Source organism: Pongo pygmaeus, chromosome 1 (assembly GCF_028885625.2).
Source record: "Pongo pygmaeus isolate AG05252 chromosome 1, NHGRI_mPonPyg2-v2.0_pri, whole genome shotgun sequence".
Taxonomy (NCBI): Eukaryota; Metazoa; Chordata; class Mammalia; order Primates; family Hominidae; genus Pongo; species Pongo pygmaeus.
In genome coordinates, this window is record NC_072373.2 from 96,316,802 (window position 1) to 96,333,135 (window position 16,334).

The window sequence follows — 16,334 nt, forward strand, 5'->3', positions numbered from 1 at the left end:
CACGAGAACAAAGAATGAGAGTTATATCTTGGGAGATAATAGAGGGGTTACAGGAGCTAGAATTAGGAGGATATTTTGGTAGCCAGCTAAAAAGAAAGGAGAACTTTAGAAAAAGTAAAAAAAAATATTTGTAATCTTTCTAAAAATATCCTTAACCTATAATTTAGGGAAACTCTAGTAGTTAGATCTTCTGTCTGTGACTTCCTAGAGTCTAGTTATACTGGAATTGTGGAAGAATGGAACTGTACTTAGTTTGATGCAATTTAGTGTAAGGATTTGGCTTTTTTCTTTTTCTTTTTTTTTTTTTTTTTTTTTTTTGAGACAGAGTTTCTCTCTTTTGCCCAGGCTGGAGTGCAATGGTACGATCTCGGCTCACTGCAACCTCCGCCTCCTGGGTTCAAGCGATTCTTGTGCCTCAGCCTCCTGAGTAGCTGGCGCCTGCCACGAGGCCCGGCTAATTTTTTGTATTTTTAGTAGAGACAGGGTTTCACCATGTTGGCAAGGCTGGTCTCAAACTCCTGACCTCAGGTGATCCACCCACCTCGGCCTCCCAAAGTGCTGGGATTACAGGCATGAGCCACCACGCCCAGCGGGCTTTTTTCTTGAATAACAGACAGGAGTGTGTGAAAGGAGGGAATGGCCTAGGCCTTGGCCTCTATTCTACTTCTCCCTTTCTTTAATTTTTTTCACCTAAAGCATCACTCTTTTCTCTAGCAGAAAAAATAATTGAGAGCCACACAGATGTTTTCCTTTCCTGCCTCAGATCTAGCATAGGCAAATTGGGTAATGACATGGGCAATAGAAAGGCCTTCATGAGGCCTGTAATCCCAGCACTTTGGGAGGCCGAGGCAGACTTGGGATCAGGAGTTTGAGACCAGCCTGGCCAACATGGTGTAACCCCGTCTCTACTAAAAATACAAAATTTAGCTGGGTGTGGTGGCACACACCTGTAATCCCAGCTACTTGAGAGGCGGAAGCAGAAGAATGGCTTGAACTCAGGAGGTGCAGGTTGCAGTGAGCCGAGATCATGCCACTGCACTCCAGCCTGGGCGACAAAGTGAAATTCTATCTCAAAAAAAAAAAAAAAAAAAAAGCCAGTTGCAGTGGTTCATGCCTGTAATTACACAGTGGCTCACTTCGGGAGGCCAAGGCAGGTGGATCACCTGAGGTTGGGAGTTCGAGACCAGCCTGACCAACATGAAGAAACCCCATCTCTACTAAAAATACAAAATTAGCCGGGTGTGGTTGCGCATGCCTGTGATCCCAGCTATGCGGGTGGCTGAGGCAGGAGAATCGCTTGAACCCAGGAGGTGGAGGTTGCAGTGAACTGAGATCACGCCATTGCACTCCAGCCTGGGCAACAAGAGTGAAACTCCATCTCAAAAAAAAAAAAAAAGGTGGGGTGCAGTGGCTCACGCCTGTAATCCCCCACTTTGGGAGGCCGAGGCACGTGGATCACTTGAGCTCAGGAGTTCAAGACCAGCCTGAGCAACATGGCGAAACCCTGTCTTTACCAAAAATACAAAAATTAGCTTGGCATAGTGGTGCACACCTGTAATCCCAGCTACTCAGGAGGCTGAGGCAGGAGGATTCCTTGAACCCGGGAGGCAGAAGTTGCAGTGAACTAAGATTGCGCCACTTGACTCCTGCCTGAGCAACAGAGCAAGACCCTGTCTCAAAAAAAAAAAAAAAGGCCTTCATGGGCAGGGTGTGGTGGCTCACAGCTGTAATTCCAGCAATTTGGGAGGCCAAGGTGGGTGGATCACTTGAGCCCAGGAGTTCAAGACCAGCCTGAGCAACATGGTGAAACCCCGTCTCTACCAAAAATACAAAAATTAGCTGGGCATAGTGGCATGCACCTGTAATCCCAGCTACTCAGGAGGCTGAGGCAAGAGGATTCCTTGAACCCAGGAGGCAGTGAGCCGAGATTGCACCACCGGACTCCAGCCTGGGCAACAGAGCGAGACCCTGTCTCAAGAAAAAAAAGGCCGGGCGTGGTGGCTCACGCCTGTAATCCCAGCACTTTGGGAGGCCGAGGCGGGCTGATCACGAGGCGGGCTGATCACGAGGTCAGGAGATCAAGACCATCCTGGCTAACATGGTGAAACCCCGTCTCTACTAAAAAATACAAAAAAATTAGCCGGGCGTGGTGGCGGGCACCTGTAATCCCAGCTACTGAGGAGGCTGAGGCAAGAGAATGGCATGAACCCGGGAGGCGGAGGTTGCAGGGAGCCGAGATTGCGCCACTGCACTCCAGCCTGGGCGACAGAGCAAGACTCCGTCTCAAAAAAAAAAAAAAAAAAAAAAGGCCTTCATGGGCTGGGTGCGGTGGCTCACAGCTGTAATCCCAGTACTTTGGGAGGCCGAGGTGAGTGGATCGCATGAGCTCAGGAGTTCAAGACCAGCCTGGGCAACATAGTGAAACCCTGTCTCTACAAAAAACACACACGAGATTAGCCAGGCCTAGTGGCATGCACCTGTAGTCCCAGCTACTAGGGAGGTTGAGGTGGGAGAATCACCTGAGCCCGGGAGGTGAAGGCTGCAGTGAGCTGTGATCTCACCACTGCACTCCAGCCTGGGTAACAGAGTGAGACCCTGTCTCAAAAAAAAAAAAAAGAGAGAGAGACAGGGAAAGGCCTTCTTGCTCCAATAGGTAGATTTCCTACACTGCGGAAATGCCAACATTGAGAGGTTCACTTGGATTAAACAATTATAAACCACTCATTTTTTAGCATGAGACTCTTCCAGATAACTGATTGAAATCTGCACAAAGGAAATGGGATTTTTTTGTGTGTGTAGGGGACAGGGGAAAGGTGATTTTGGAACATGGGACTTTGTCGTAATTCTAGAGCACTAGAAGGAAAGTTTTGAGGGTTGTGAACAGCAAGAACGCAGGGAATACAGGACCTGAAATGCCTACTTCAATATTTGCCTTAGTGGTGGTCCTGCCTTCCCTATTATCAGAAGTCTATCAAGTTCTAATCCTCCCTATCCAGTCTAGACTGTAATGATAAGAGAGGCAAGTGGGAAGATGGTCAGCCAGTTTTTTTTATTTTCTTTTCTTTTTTTTAGTTTTCATTTAATATATTTCTGTGTGGGCTGGGCGCAGTGGTTCACACCTGGAGGCCGAGGCAGGTGGATCGCTTGAGGTCAGGAATTCTAGACCAGCCTGGCCAACATGGTGAAACCCCGTCTCTACTACAAATAAAAAAATTAACCAGGTGCTTGTAATTCCAGTTACTCAGGTGGCTGAGGCATGAGAATCACTTGAACTTGGTAGACAGAGGTAGTGGGCTGAGATTGCACCACCGTACTCCAGCCTGAGTGACAGAGACTCTGTCACACAAAAATAAATAAAATAAATAAATAAATAAAATTGGTTCAGACAGTAGAAACTGGGATAGGAGAGAAGTAGGGCAAAGGCCAGGCTCGGTGGCTCATGCCTATTACCCCAGCACTTTGGGAGGCTGAGGTGAGAGGATCACTTGAGCCCATGAGTTTGAGACCAGCCTGGATAACATAATGAGACCCCATCTGTTAAAAAAGTTTTAAAATTAGGTAGGTGTGGTGGCACACACCTGTAGTCTCAGCTACTTGGGACGCTGAGGCAGGAAGATCACTTGAGCCCAGGAGGTTGAGTTTGCAGTAAGCTGCGTTTGCACCACGGCACTCCAGCCTGGAAGACAAAGTGAGACCCTGTCTCTCAAAAAAAACGCACAAAAAAGAAACTGCTTCCACCATTTCCATTCTTCTTTCATAAAAAAATTTGACTTTGAGGTAACATAAGAAAGAATCTGGCTGGGCGCGGTGGCTCATGCCTGTAATCCCAGCACTTTGGGAGGCCGAGGCAGGTGGATCACGAGGTCAGGAGATCGAGACCATCCTGGCTAACATGGTGAAACCCCGTCTCTAGTAAAAATAATTAAAAAAAAATTTAGCCGGGTGTGGTGGCAGGCGCCTGTAGTCCCAGTTACTCCGGAGGCTGAGGCGGGAGAATGGCGTGAACCTGGGAGGCGGAGCTTGCAGTGAGCCGAGATCACACCACTGCACTCCAGCCTGGGCGACAGAGTGAGGCTCCATCTGAAAAAAGAAAGAAAGAAAGAAAGAAAGAATCTTAGGGAGGCTTGCCAGAATTAATTGAACACTACAAACAGAGGTTACTTTAGGGGTAATTATGCTGCTGGGAATATGAAAAGAAATCACTACGAAAACAATCTCTTGTACACTATTTCTCCTCCTCCTCCTCTTCTGCTCCTCCTCCTTCTTCTTCCTTCTTTCTCCTTTATTCTTTTGTCTTCTTTTCTTCTTTTTTTTTGATACAAGGTCTTATTATATTGCCCAGGATGATCTCAAACTTCTAGGCTCAAGCGATCCTCCTGCCTCAGCATCACAAGCAGCTGGGATTACAGGGTGTACCACTACACCCAGCTCCTCTAGTTCTTCTAGAAAGCAATTTCCAACATACATTTTCCTTATTGTTACAACAAACAAGGAAAGATTAGCCAGGCATCATGGTGCGTTCCTGTTGTTCCAGCTACTTGGGAAGCTAAGGCAGGAGGATCATTTGAGACTCGGAGTTCCAGGCTGCAGTGACCTATGACTGTACCACTGCACTTCAGCCTGAGTGATAGATAGAGCGAGATCCCGTTTCTAAAAAAAACAGTAGTGCTCACTTTGGCAGCATACCTACTAAAATTGGAATGATACAGAGAAGATTAGCATGTCCCTTGCGTAAGGATGACCTGCAAATTCGTGAAGTGTTCTATATTTTTAAGAGGTAGAGATAGAGAAATCAGGGTAGAAAGTTTATTTAAAGGGATAATAACAGAGAACTTCCCAAACCTAGAGAAAGATATCAATATTCCAGTGCAAGAAGGTTATAGAACACCAAGCAGATTTAACCCAAGTAAGGCTACCTCAAGACATTTAATAATCAAACTCCCAAAGGTCAAGTATAAAGAAAGGATCCTAAAGCAGAAGGGAAAAGAAACAATATACAAAGGAGCTCAAATATGTCTGGCAGAGGACTTCTCAGTGGGAATCTGATAGGCCAGGAGAGAGTGGCATGACATATTTAAAGTGCTGAAAGAAAAAACTTTTATCCTAGAATAGTATATCCAGTGAATTTATCCTTCAAAGTAGAAATAAAGAGTTTACAGGCCAGGTGCAGTGGCTCACGCCTGTAATCCCAGCACTTTGGGAGGCCGAGGCGGATGGATCGTCTGAGGTCAGGAGTTCGAGACCAGCCTAGCCAACATGGTGAAACCCCCGTCTCTACTAAAACTACAAAAATTAGCTGTGTGTGGTGGCAGGCACCTGTAATCCCAGCTAGTCAGGAGGCTGAGGCAGGAGAATCGCTTGAACCTGGGAGGCGCAGGTTGTAGTGAGCCGAGATCACGCTATTGCACTCCAGCCTAGGCGACAGGGTGAGACTCCATCTAAAAAAAAAAAAAAAAAAAGTTTCCCAGAAAAACAAAAGCTGAGGGATTTCATCAATACCAGACCTGTCCTACAATAAATGCTAGTGGGAATACTACAATCTGAAAGAAAAGGACATAATGGGCAGTAAGAAATCATCTGAAGGTACAAAACTCACTGGTAATAGTAAGCACACAGAAAACCACAGAATATTATAACGCTGTAATTGTGGTGTATAAACTACTCGTATCTTGAGTAGAAAGACTAAAAGATGAACCTATTAAAAATAACTACAACTTTTCAAGACAAAGACAATATAATAAGATATAATAGAAATGACAAAAAGTTAAAAAACAGGAGAGATAAAGCGCGGAGTTTTTATTAGTTTTCTCTTTCCTGTTTGTTAGTTTGTGTGTTTATGCAACCAGCGTTAAGTGTCATCAGTTTAAAGCAACAGGTTATAAGATGTTATTTGCAAGCATTATGGTAACCTCAAATAAAAAAACCTACAAGCCAGGCACGGTGGCTCACACCTATAATCCCAGCACTTTGGGAGGTTGAGGCAGGTGGATTGCTTGAGCTCAGGAGTTCAAGACCAGGCTAGGCAACATGAAAAAACCCTGTCTCTGCTGGGCATGGTGGCTTATGCCTGTAATCCTACTACTTTGGGAGGCCAAGGCAGGCAGGTCACCTGAGGTCAGGAGTTTGAGACCAGCCTGACCAACATGGTGAAACCCCATCTCTACTAAAAAAATACAAAAATTAGCGAGGCATGGTGGTGCATTCCTGTAATCCCAGCTACTTAGGAGGCTGAGGCAGGAGAATCGCTTGAACCTGGGAGGCGGAGGTTGCAGTGAGCTGAAATTGTGCCATTGCATTCCAGCCAGGGCAACAAAAGCGAAACTCCATCTCAAAAAGAAAAAAGAAAAGAAAAAAGAAAAAACTCTGTCTCTACAAAAATACCAAAATTGACTGGGCATGGTGGTGTGCACTTCTAGTCCCAGCTACTCAGGAGGCTGAGGTGGGAGGATCTCTTGAGCCTGGGAGGCAGAAGTCACAGTGAGCCCAGATTGCACCACTATAATCCAACCTGGACAACATAGCAAGACCCTGTCTCAAAAGATAAAATAAACCAAAACAGATAAACAAAAATAAAATGCAAGAAATTAAAACATACCACTGGAGAAAATCACCTTCACAAAAAGTAAAACAGGAAGGAAGGAAAGAAGGAAGAGAAGACCACAAAACAACCAGAAAACGAATAACAAAATGGCAGGAAAAGTTCTTATTTATCAATAATAACATTGCATGTAAATGAACTAAACACAATTTAAAAGACATAGAGTGGCTGGGCATGGTGGCTCATGCCTGTAATCCCAGCACTTTGGGAGGCCAAGGTGGGTGGATCACTTGAGGTCAGGAGTTTGAGACCAGCCTGGCCAACATGGTGAAACCCCATCTCTACTAAAAATACAAAAATTAGCTGGGCACGGTGGTGGGCACCTGTAATCCCAGCTACTCAGGAGGCTGAGGTAGGAGACTTGCTTGAATCCAGGAAGCAGAGGTTGCAGTGAGCCAAGATCGCGCCATTGCACTCCAGCCTGGGCAACAAGAGTGAAACTCCAAAAAAAAAAAAAAAAATACACACACACACACACACACACACACACACATATATCTATGTTCCAACTGTCCTATACATTAAATAAATAAATTTTTTAATTAATTAAAAACACTGAAATTATATCAAGTATTTTTTCTGACCACAATGGAATAAAACTAGAAATTAGTAACGAGGAATTTTGGAAACTATACAAACACAGGGTAATTAAACAATATGCTCCTGAATGACCAGTGGGTCAATGAATAAATTGAGAATTTAAATTTCTTGAAACAAATGAAAATGGAAACACAACAAAACCTATGAGATACAGTGAAAGCAGTACTAAGAAAAAAGTTTATAGGCCAGGTGCAGTGGCTCACGCCTGTAATCCCAGCACTTTCGGAGGCCGAGGCCAGTGGCTCACGAGGTCAGGAGTTCAAGACCAGCCTGGCCAAGATGGTGAAACCCTGTCTCTACTAAAAATACAAAAAATTAGCCAGGTGCGGTGGCATGTATCTATAATCCCAGCTACTTGGGAGGCTGAGGCAGGAGAATTGCTTGAACTAGAAAGGCGGAGGTTGCAATGAGCCAAGGTCATGCCACTGCACTCCAGCCTGGGTGACAAAGCAAGACTCCATCTCAAAAAAAAGAAAAAAGTTGATAGCAATGAGTGCCTACATCAAAAAAAAGTATAGGCCGGTCGCCTGTAATCCCAGCAGTTTAGGAGGCCCAGGTGGGCAGATCACTTGAAGTCAGGAGTTCAAGACCAGTGTGGCCAACATGGTGAAACCCCATCTCCACTAAAAATACAAAAATTAAGCTGGGTGTGGTGGCAAGTGCCCGTAATCCCAGACACTCGGGAGGCTGAGGCAGGAGAATCACTTGAACCCAGGAGGTGGAGGTTGCAGTGAGCCAAGATCGCGCCATTGCACTCCAGCCTGGGCAGCAAGAGTGAAACTCCATCTCAAAAAAAAAAAAAAAGTAGAAAAAATTAAAATAAAAAGCCTAATGAAGCATCTTAAAGAACGAGAAAAGCAAGAGCAAACCATACCCAGAATTAGTAGAGGAAAAGAAATAATAAAGATCAGAACAAATAAATGAAATTGAAATGAAAAAGAATACAAAAGATCAACAAAACAAAAAGTCATTTTTTTAAAAGGTAAACAAAATTGACAAACCTTTAGACAGACTGAGAAAAAGAGAAGACCAAAATAAATAAAATCAGAGGTGGAAAAAGAGATATTGGCCGGGCATGGTGGCTCACCTCTGTAATCCCAGCACTTTGGGAGGCCAAGGCGGGTAGATTACAAGGTCAGGAGTTTGAGACCAGCCTGACCAACATGGTGAAACCCCGTCTCTACTAAAAATCCAAAAATTAGCCAGGCATGGTGGTACACACCTGTAATCCTAGCTACTCAGGAGGCTTAGGCAGGAGAATCGCTTGAACCTGGGAGGCGGAGGTTGCAGTGAGTCAAGATCATGCCACTGCACTCCAGCCTGGGCAACAGAGCAAGATTCCATCTCAAAAAAAAAAAAAAAGAGAGAGAGAGAGAGATTACAGCCAATACCACAGAAGTTCAAAGGATCATTAAGGTTACTATGAGCCAATAAATTGGAAAACCTAGAAGAAATGGATAAATTCCTAGATACATACAATCTACCAAGATTTAACCATGAAGAAATCCGAAACCTGAACAGACCAATAACAAGTAATGAGATCAATGCCATGATGAAAAGTCTCCCAGCAAAGCAGGCTGGGCACAGTGGCTCACTCCTGTAATCCCAGCACTTTGGGAGGCCAAGGCAGGTGGATCACTTGAGGTCAGGAGTTCCAGACCAGCCTGGCCAACATGAAGAAACCCCATCTCTACTAAAAATACAAAAATTAGCTGGGCATGGTGGTGGGCACCTCTAATTCCAGCTACTTGGGAGGCTGAAGCAGGAGAATCACTTGAACCAGGAGGCAGAGGTTGCAGTGAGCCGAGATCATGCCACTGCACTCCAGCCTAGGCGACAGAGTGAGACTCCATCTCAAAAAAAGAAAAAAGTCTCCCATCAAAGCAAAGCCCAGGACCTAATGGTCTCACTGCTGTATTTTACCAAACATTTAAAGAAGAACTAATACCAATCCTACTCAAACTATTCTGAAAAATAGAGGAGGAGAGAATACAACTAAACTCATTCTATGAGGCAGTATTACCCTGATAACAAAAACAGGCAAAGACCTATCAAAAAAAGAAAACTAAAGGCTAAGATCTCTGATGAATATTGATGCAAAAACCCTCATCCAAATACTAGCAAACTGAATTTAACAACACATTAAAAAGATTATTCATGGCCAGGCATGAGAATTGCTTGAACCCAGGAGGCGGAGGTTGCAGTGAGCTGAGATCATGCCATTGAACTCCAGCATGGGGGACAGAGCTAGACACCATCTCAAAAAAATAAATAAATAAAATAAATGAAGAAGACACACAAAAAATGGAAAGATATCCCATGTTCATGGATTGGAAGTATCAATATTGTTAAAATACCCATACTACCCAGAGTAATCTACAGATTCATGCAGTCCCTATCAAAATACCAGCGACATTCTTCACAGAAATAGAAAAAATAATTCTAAAATTTATATGGAACCACGAAAGACACAGAATAGTCAAAGCCTTCCTCAGCAAAAAGAATAAAACTGGAAGACTCATATTACCTGACTTCAAATTATACAACAGAGCTATAGTAACCAAAACAGCATGGCACTTGCATAAAAACAAACATATAGACCAATGGAACAGAAGAGAGAACCCAGAAACAAATTCATACACCTGCAGGAAACTCACTTTTAACAAAGGTGCCAAGAATATACATTGGGGAAAAAACAGTCTCTTCAGTCAGTGGTGCTGGGAAAACTGGATATCCATATGCAGAAGAATGAAACTACACCCCATCTCTCGCCATATGCAAAAATCAAATCAAAATGTATTAAAGACTTAAATCTGAGACCTCAAAGTATGAAAATATTACAAGAAAACATTGAGGAAACTCTCCAGAACACTGGACTGGGCAAAGATTTCTTGAGTAATACCCCACAAACATGGGCAACCAAAACAAAAATTGACAAATGGGATCACATAAAATTAAAAAGCTTCTGCACAGCAAAAGAAACAATCAGCCAAGTGAAGAGACAACCCACAGAATGGGAGAAAATACTTGCAAACTATCCATCTAACAAAGGATTAATATCTATTATATAAGCAGCTCAAACAACTCAACAGGAAAAAATATATAACAATCAGATTTTAAAATGGGCAAAAGATCTGAATAGATATTTCCTTCCTTCCTTCCCTTCCTTCCTTCCTTTTCTTTCTTTCTTTTTCTCTTTCTTTCTTTCCTTCCTTCCTTCCTTCTTTCCTTCCTTTCTTTCTTTCTTTCTTTCTTTCTTTCTTTCTTTCTTTCTTTCTTTCTTTCTTTCTGTCTCTCTCTCTCTCTCTCTTTCTTTCTTCTTTCTTTCTTTGGAGACGTAGTCTTGCTCTGTCGCCTAGGCTGGAGTGCAGTGGCGCAATCTGGAGTGCAGTGGCGTGATCTCGGCTCACTGCAAGCTCCACCTCCCAGGTTCACACCATTCTCCTGTCCCAGCCTCTGGAGTAGCTGGGACTACAGGCACATGCCACCACACTTGGCTAATTTTTGTATTTTTTGTAGAGATGGGATTTTGCCATGTTGGCCAGGCTGGTCTCGAACTCCTAACCTCAGGTGATCCACCTGTCTCGGCCTCCCAAAGTGCTGGGATTACAGGCATGAGCCACCACACCTGGCCTGTATGTCTCAGGAGGCTGAGGCAGGAGAGTCATTTGAACCTGGGAGGCAGAGGTTGCAGTGAGCCAAGATCACACCACTGCACTCCAGCCTGGGTGACAGAGGGAGACTGTGTTCCCCACCTCCACCAAAAAAAAAAAAGACATACAAATGGCAAACAGGTATATGAAAAGGTGCTCAACATCATTGATAATCAGAGAAATGCAAATCAAAACTACAGTGAGATATCTCACCCCAGTTAAAATTGCTTATATCCGAAAGACAGGCAACAATGAATCCTGGCAAGGATGTAGAGAAAAGGGAACCCTCATATACTGTTGATGGGAATGTAAATTAGTACAATCACTATGGGGCATAGTTCGGAGGTTTTCAAAAAACTAAATATAAAACTACCATATGATCACAACAATCCCACTGCTAGACATATACCCAAAAGAAAGGAAATCATTATATCAAGGAGATATCTGCTCTCTCATATTTATTGCAGCACTATTCACAACGGCCAAGATTTGGAAGCAACCTAAGTGTCCATCAACAGATGAATGGATAAAGAAAATGAGGCGTATATAAACAATGGAGTACAATTTAGCCATAAAAAAGGAATGAGATGGCTGGGCACCGTAACTCACACCTGTAATCCCAACACTTTGGAAGGCCAAGGTGGGAGGAGGGCTTGGCCCAGGAGTTTGCGGCCGACCTAGGCAACATAGTGAGACTCGGTCTCTACAAAAAAATAAATTTTAAAAAATTTAGCCAGGTGCAGTGGTGTATGCCTGTAGTCCCCGCTACTTAAGAGGCTGAGGCAGGAGAATCACTTGAGCCCCGGAGACTGAGGCGGCAATGAGCCATGATTGTGCCACTGTACTCACTCAACCTGGGCAACAGAATGAGACCCTGTCTAAAAAAAAAAAAAAGGGAATGAGATCCTGTCATGTGCAACAACATGGATGATGGAATTGGAGACACTATGTTAAGTGAAATAAGCCAAGTATAGCTAGACAAACTTTGCATGTTCTCACTTATTTGTGGGAGCTAAAAATGAAAACAATTGAACTCATGGAGACACAGAGTAGAATGATGGCTACTGGAGGCTGGAAAGCATAGTGGGTGGGTGAGAGGGAAGTGGGGATGCTTAATTAGTACAAAAATATAGTTAGATTAAATGATTAAATGAATAAGATCTAGTATTTGATAGCACAACAGGGTGAATACAGTCAACAATAACTTATTGTATATTTTAAAATAACTAGGCCAGGTGCAATGGCTCACACCTGTAATTCCAGCACTTTGGGAGGCCAAGGCGGGTGGATCATCTGAGGTCAGGAGTTCGAGACCAGCCTAGCCAACATTGTGAAACCCTGTCTCTACTAAAAATACAAAAATTATTCGGGCATAGTGGTGGGTGCCTGTAATCCCAGCTATTTGGGAGGCTGAGACAGGGAGAATTGCTTGAACCAGGGAGGCAGAGGTTGCAGTGAGCTGAAATCATGCCATTGCACTCCAAACTGGTCAACAGAGCAAAACTCCATCTCAAAATAAACTAAAATAACTAAGAGTATAATTGTGTCTGTAACACAGAAAGGATAAATGCAGCTGGGCACAGTGGCTCATGCCTGTAATTGCAGCACTTTAGGAGGCTGAGGCAGGAGGATCACTTGAGCCCAGGAGTTTGAGACCAGCCTGGGCAACGTAGGGAGACCCTGTTTTTAGAAAAAAAAAAAAATTTTAATTAGCTGGGCTAATTGGCACATGGTGGCACATGCTTGTGGTCGCGGCTACTTGAGAGGCTGAGGTGGGAGGATTGCTTGAGCCCAGGAGGTCAAGGCCACAGGAAGCCATGATTTCACCACTGCACTCCAGCCTTGGCGACAGAACAAGACCCTGTCTCAAAAAAAAACCAAAAAAGGTTTCAACTTAAAGTATGCTTGAGGTGATGGATACCCCACTTACCCTGATGTGATTATCACAGGTTCTATGCCTGTATCAAAGTATCTCATGTACCCCATAAATATGTATACCTACAATGTAGCCACAAAGATTAAAAATAAAAACAAAAAATTAACTGTAATCCCAGCACTTTGGGAGGCTGAGGTGGGTGGATCGCTTGAGGCCAGGAGTTCAAGACCAGCCTGAGCAACATGGCGAAACCCCATGTCTACAAAAAATACAAAAATTAGCTGAGTGTGGTGGTGTGCCCCTGTAGTCCCAGCTACCAGGGAGGCTGAAGTGGGAGGATCACTGGAGCCCGGGAGGTCGAGGCTGCAGTAGGCTGAGATTGTTCCACTGTACTCCAGCCTGAGTGACTTTTTAATTTTAATTTAAATTTTTCCATAAGTGATTGGGGTACAGGTCGTATTTAGTTACATGAGTAAGCCCTTTAGTGGTGATTTGTGAGATTTTGGTGCACCCATCACCTGAGCAGTATACACTGCTCCCTATTTGTAGTCTTCTATCCCTCGACCCCTCCCACCCTTTCCTGACTTTTTATTTTTAATTAAAAAAAATTTTTAATACTAAAAAAGTAAAAAAAAAAAAAAAAAAGGAAGGACACCATGTTATTGATGAATATTTCTTAATCTATCCCTTCACTGTCTAGGTTTTTCTACAGCTCCCAGTAGAGCATAACTTTGCCATGGTTGTCCATACAAAAGCAGCAGGCCGGACCAGTATCAAGGTCACTGTTCACTGCATGAACAGTTCCTCTGGGCAGTTTGAGGAGAATTTGTTGGAACTCTCTGATGAAGTACAGATCCTGGTAAGCTTCCAAATCTAAATCTTATTTTCATATATTAAGGATAAGAAAGTTATTTTCTCTTACCATCAACAAAGAGCTTAGTCTGGATAGAGACAGATAATTGTTAGAGCGATTCCTGGAACAGGTTTGTACTTCCTAGATCTTTATCATTCCTGCTAATTGCTTGTATATAGTTTTGTTTTTTGTTTTTGTTTTGTTTTATTTTGTTTTGAGATGGAGTTTCGCTCTTGTTGCCCAGGCTGGAGTGCAATGGCACAATCTCGGCTCACAGCAACCTACATCTCCCGGGTTCAAGCAATTCTCCTGCCTCAGCCTCCCGAGTAGCATGTGCCACCAAGCCCAGCTAATTTTGTAATTTTAGTAGAGACGGGGTTTCTCCATGTTGGTCAGGCTGGTCTCAAACTCCTGACCTCAAGTGATCCGCCTGCCTTGGCCTCTCAAAGTGCTGGGATTATAGGTGTGACCCACTGCGCCTGGCCTGCTTTTTGGTTTTTTTTTTTTTTTTTTTTTTGAGACAGAGTCTTGCTCTGTTGCCCAGGCTGGAGTGCAGTGGTGTGATCTCGGCTCACTGCGAGCTCCTCCTCCCAGGTTCACACCATTCTTCTGCCTCACTCTCCCAAGTAGCTGGGACTACAGGCACCCACCACCATGCCCGGCTAATTTTTTGTATTTTTAGTAGAGATGGGGTTTCACTGTGTTAGCCAGGATGGTCTCGGTCTCCTGACCTCGTGATCCGCCCGCCTCAGCCTCCCAAAGTGCTGGGATTACAGGTGTGAGCCGCCATGCCTGGCTTGTTTTTTGTTTTTGAGACAGAGTCTCACTCTGTTGCCCAGGCTGGAGTGCAGTGGCATAATCTCCACTCACTGCAGGGTTCAGGTAATTCTCCCTGCCTCAGCCTCCCGAGTAGCTGGGATTACAGGCGTGCACCACCATGCCCGGCTAATTTTTGTATTTTTAGTAGAGACGGGGTTTCGCCACGTTGTCCAGGCTGGTCTCAAACTCCTAACCTCAACTGATCCACCTGCCTTGGCCTCCCAAAGTGCTAGGATTACAGACATGAGCCACCACGCCTGGCCACTTTTATATACTATTGACATTAGAAACTATTAGTACTTGCAGGTGAGTAGTCTGGAAAAAAAAGAAAAGAAACTGTAGCACACACACTCCCTTCAACTCCCCATATCAGGAACACAGGATATGAACACCATAGTAACTAGAGAGGGATTCATTTCTGACCCACTCCACCTGACATAGATATTGTAAGTCCATTAACAATTTTTATTTAATTATTTATTTATTTTGAGACAGAGTTTCACTCTGTTGCTTAGGCTGGAGTGCAGTAGCATGATCTCGACTCACTGCAACCTCCACCTCCCAGGTACAAGTGATTCTCCTGCCTCAGCCTCCTGAGTACCTGAGATTACAGGCACGCGCCACCATGCCCGGCTAATTTTTGTATTTTTAGTAGAGACGGAGTTTCATTATGTTGACCAGGCTAGTCTCAAACTCCTGACCTCAGGTAATCTGCCCGCCTCGGCCTCCCAAAGTGCTGGGATTACAGGCATGAGCCACCGCGTCCAGCCGATATAAGTCCATTTAAATATATTCACAGTTAGGATAAAACATAATTCTAACTTTTGATAAGGTGTAAGAGTATGAATAGTTTCTACAGATATTCTTGGGCTAAAAGCTAAATGGCTCTGTTGTTTTTAGAATTCGAAAAACAAGTTATCACTTATATGGGTCAAGTAAGTTTCACTGCCTCTGATTTTGAGACTTTTTCTTTTCCTTTTTTATTTTTTCCTTTATTTTGGCTTTGGTTCTCTGATTCCATGTGAAGTAGAGGAAAGAGCACTTTACTAGAAGGTGGAAGACCTAGATGGTGTTTCATGCTAATTTAATATTATAGGTTCTTTTTCCCAAACTTCATGGCATTTTACCAGAGCCAAAATTAGAAATTTCAAAGTAATTTTATACCTAATATCTAAGTAATATGGAAGACGTGGTAAGTGTAAACTTTGCTATATGCTCAGTCCCTCAGAGTCAGAAACAGGGCTAACATTAGGTTATACCTTCTAGAATATCTAGTTATGTTTTGAGTGCCTGGTTCATTCTGGAGAGGAGTATTGTGGACGATTTTAGACTAGTTAGAAGTTAGGCAGACTGTTGATTTGTAGTTGTCATTTATTTGCATGTAATCTCTTGGGGATCATACTGAAGTCTATATGTAAGTAAAAGTCATAATTTGTCTTTGCCAAAAATGAGGAAAACATTTTCTCATTATAGGTGTTTGAAAAACTCCAACTCTTCTATCCAGAGTGCCAACCAGAGCAGATTCTGATGCCTATAAATTCTCAGCTCAAACTCCGCACCAACAGGTAAGGAAAAGGGAGAATAAGGAAGTGCCAGGATCTAAGCTTAAGTACTTTCAGTAAAACATTGACATAGAAAGAACACCTTTGCCTTCTAGGAGGTTTTTCTAACCCCCAAATAATTTTTTGTGTGAGGTGAAATTCCCATAATGTAAAACTATTGTAAAGTGTAAAATTCAGTGGCATTTAGTACATTCACAATATTGTGTATTCAGCATCTCTATCTAGTTCCAAATATTTTTATCACCACCAAAGGAGATCCCATACCTGTGAAGCAGTCACTCTTCTTTCTTTCCTCCTTGCAGCCCCTGGCAATCACTCATCTGCTTTCTGTGTACGGTATTAGCTCTCCTGAATGTATTTCATATAAATGGAA

The 16,334-nt window shown here is 43.4% G+C and overlaps 1 protein-coding gene and 1 non-coding gene across 3 annotated transcripts in view; both read left to right on the forward strand.

The window, feature by feature from the left end:
* The window catches only part of NUP210L (nucleoporin 210 like), a 163,136-nt gene that overhangs the window by 112,387 nt on the left and 34,415 nt on the right, over positions 1-16,334 (forward strand). For both annotated transcript variants that reach the window (XM_054461107.1, XM_054461097.1), the window contains exons 28-29: positions 13,428-13,586; positions 15,873-15,964. In XM_054461107.1, coding sequence (XP_054317082.1) covers positions 13,428-13,586; positions 15,873-15,964 — 251 coding nt within the window. The remainder of the gene's footprint in view (positions 1-13,427; positions 13,587-15,872; positions 15,965-16,334) is intronic.
* On the forward strand, positions 4,666-4,772 carry LOC129022989 (U6 spliceosomal RNA). The gene has a single exon (XR_008496622.1). It is a non-coding gene; the product is annotated as a U6 spliceosomal RNA (small nuclear RNA).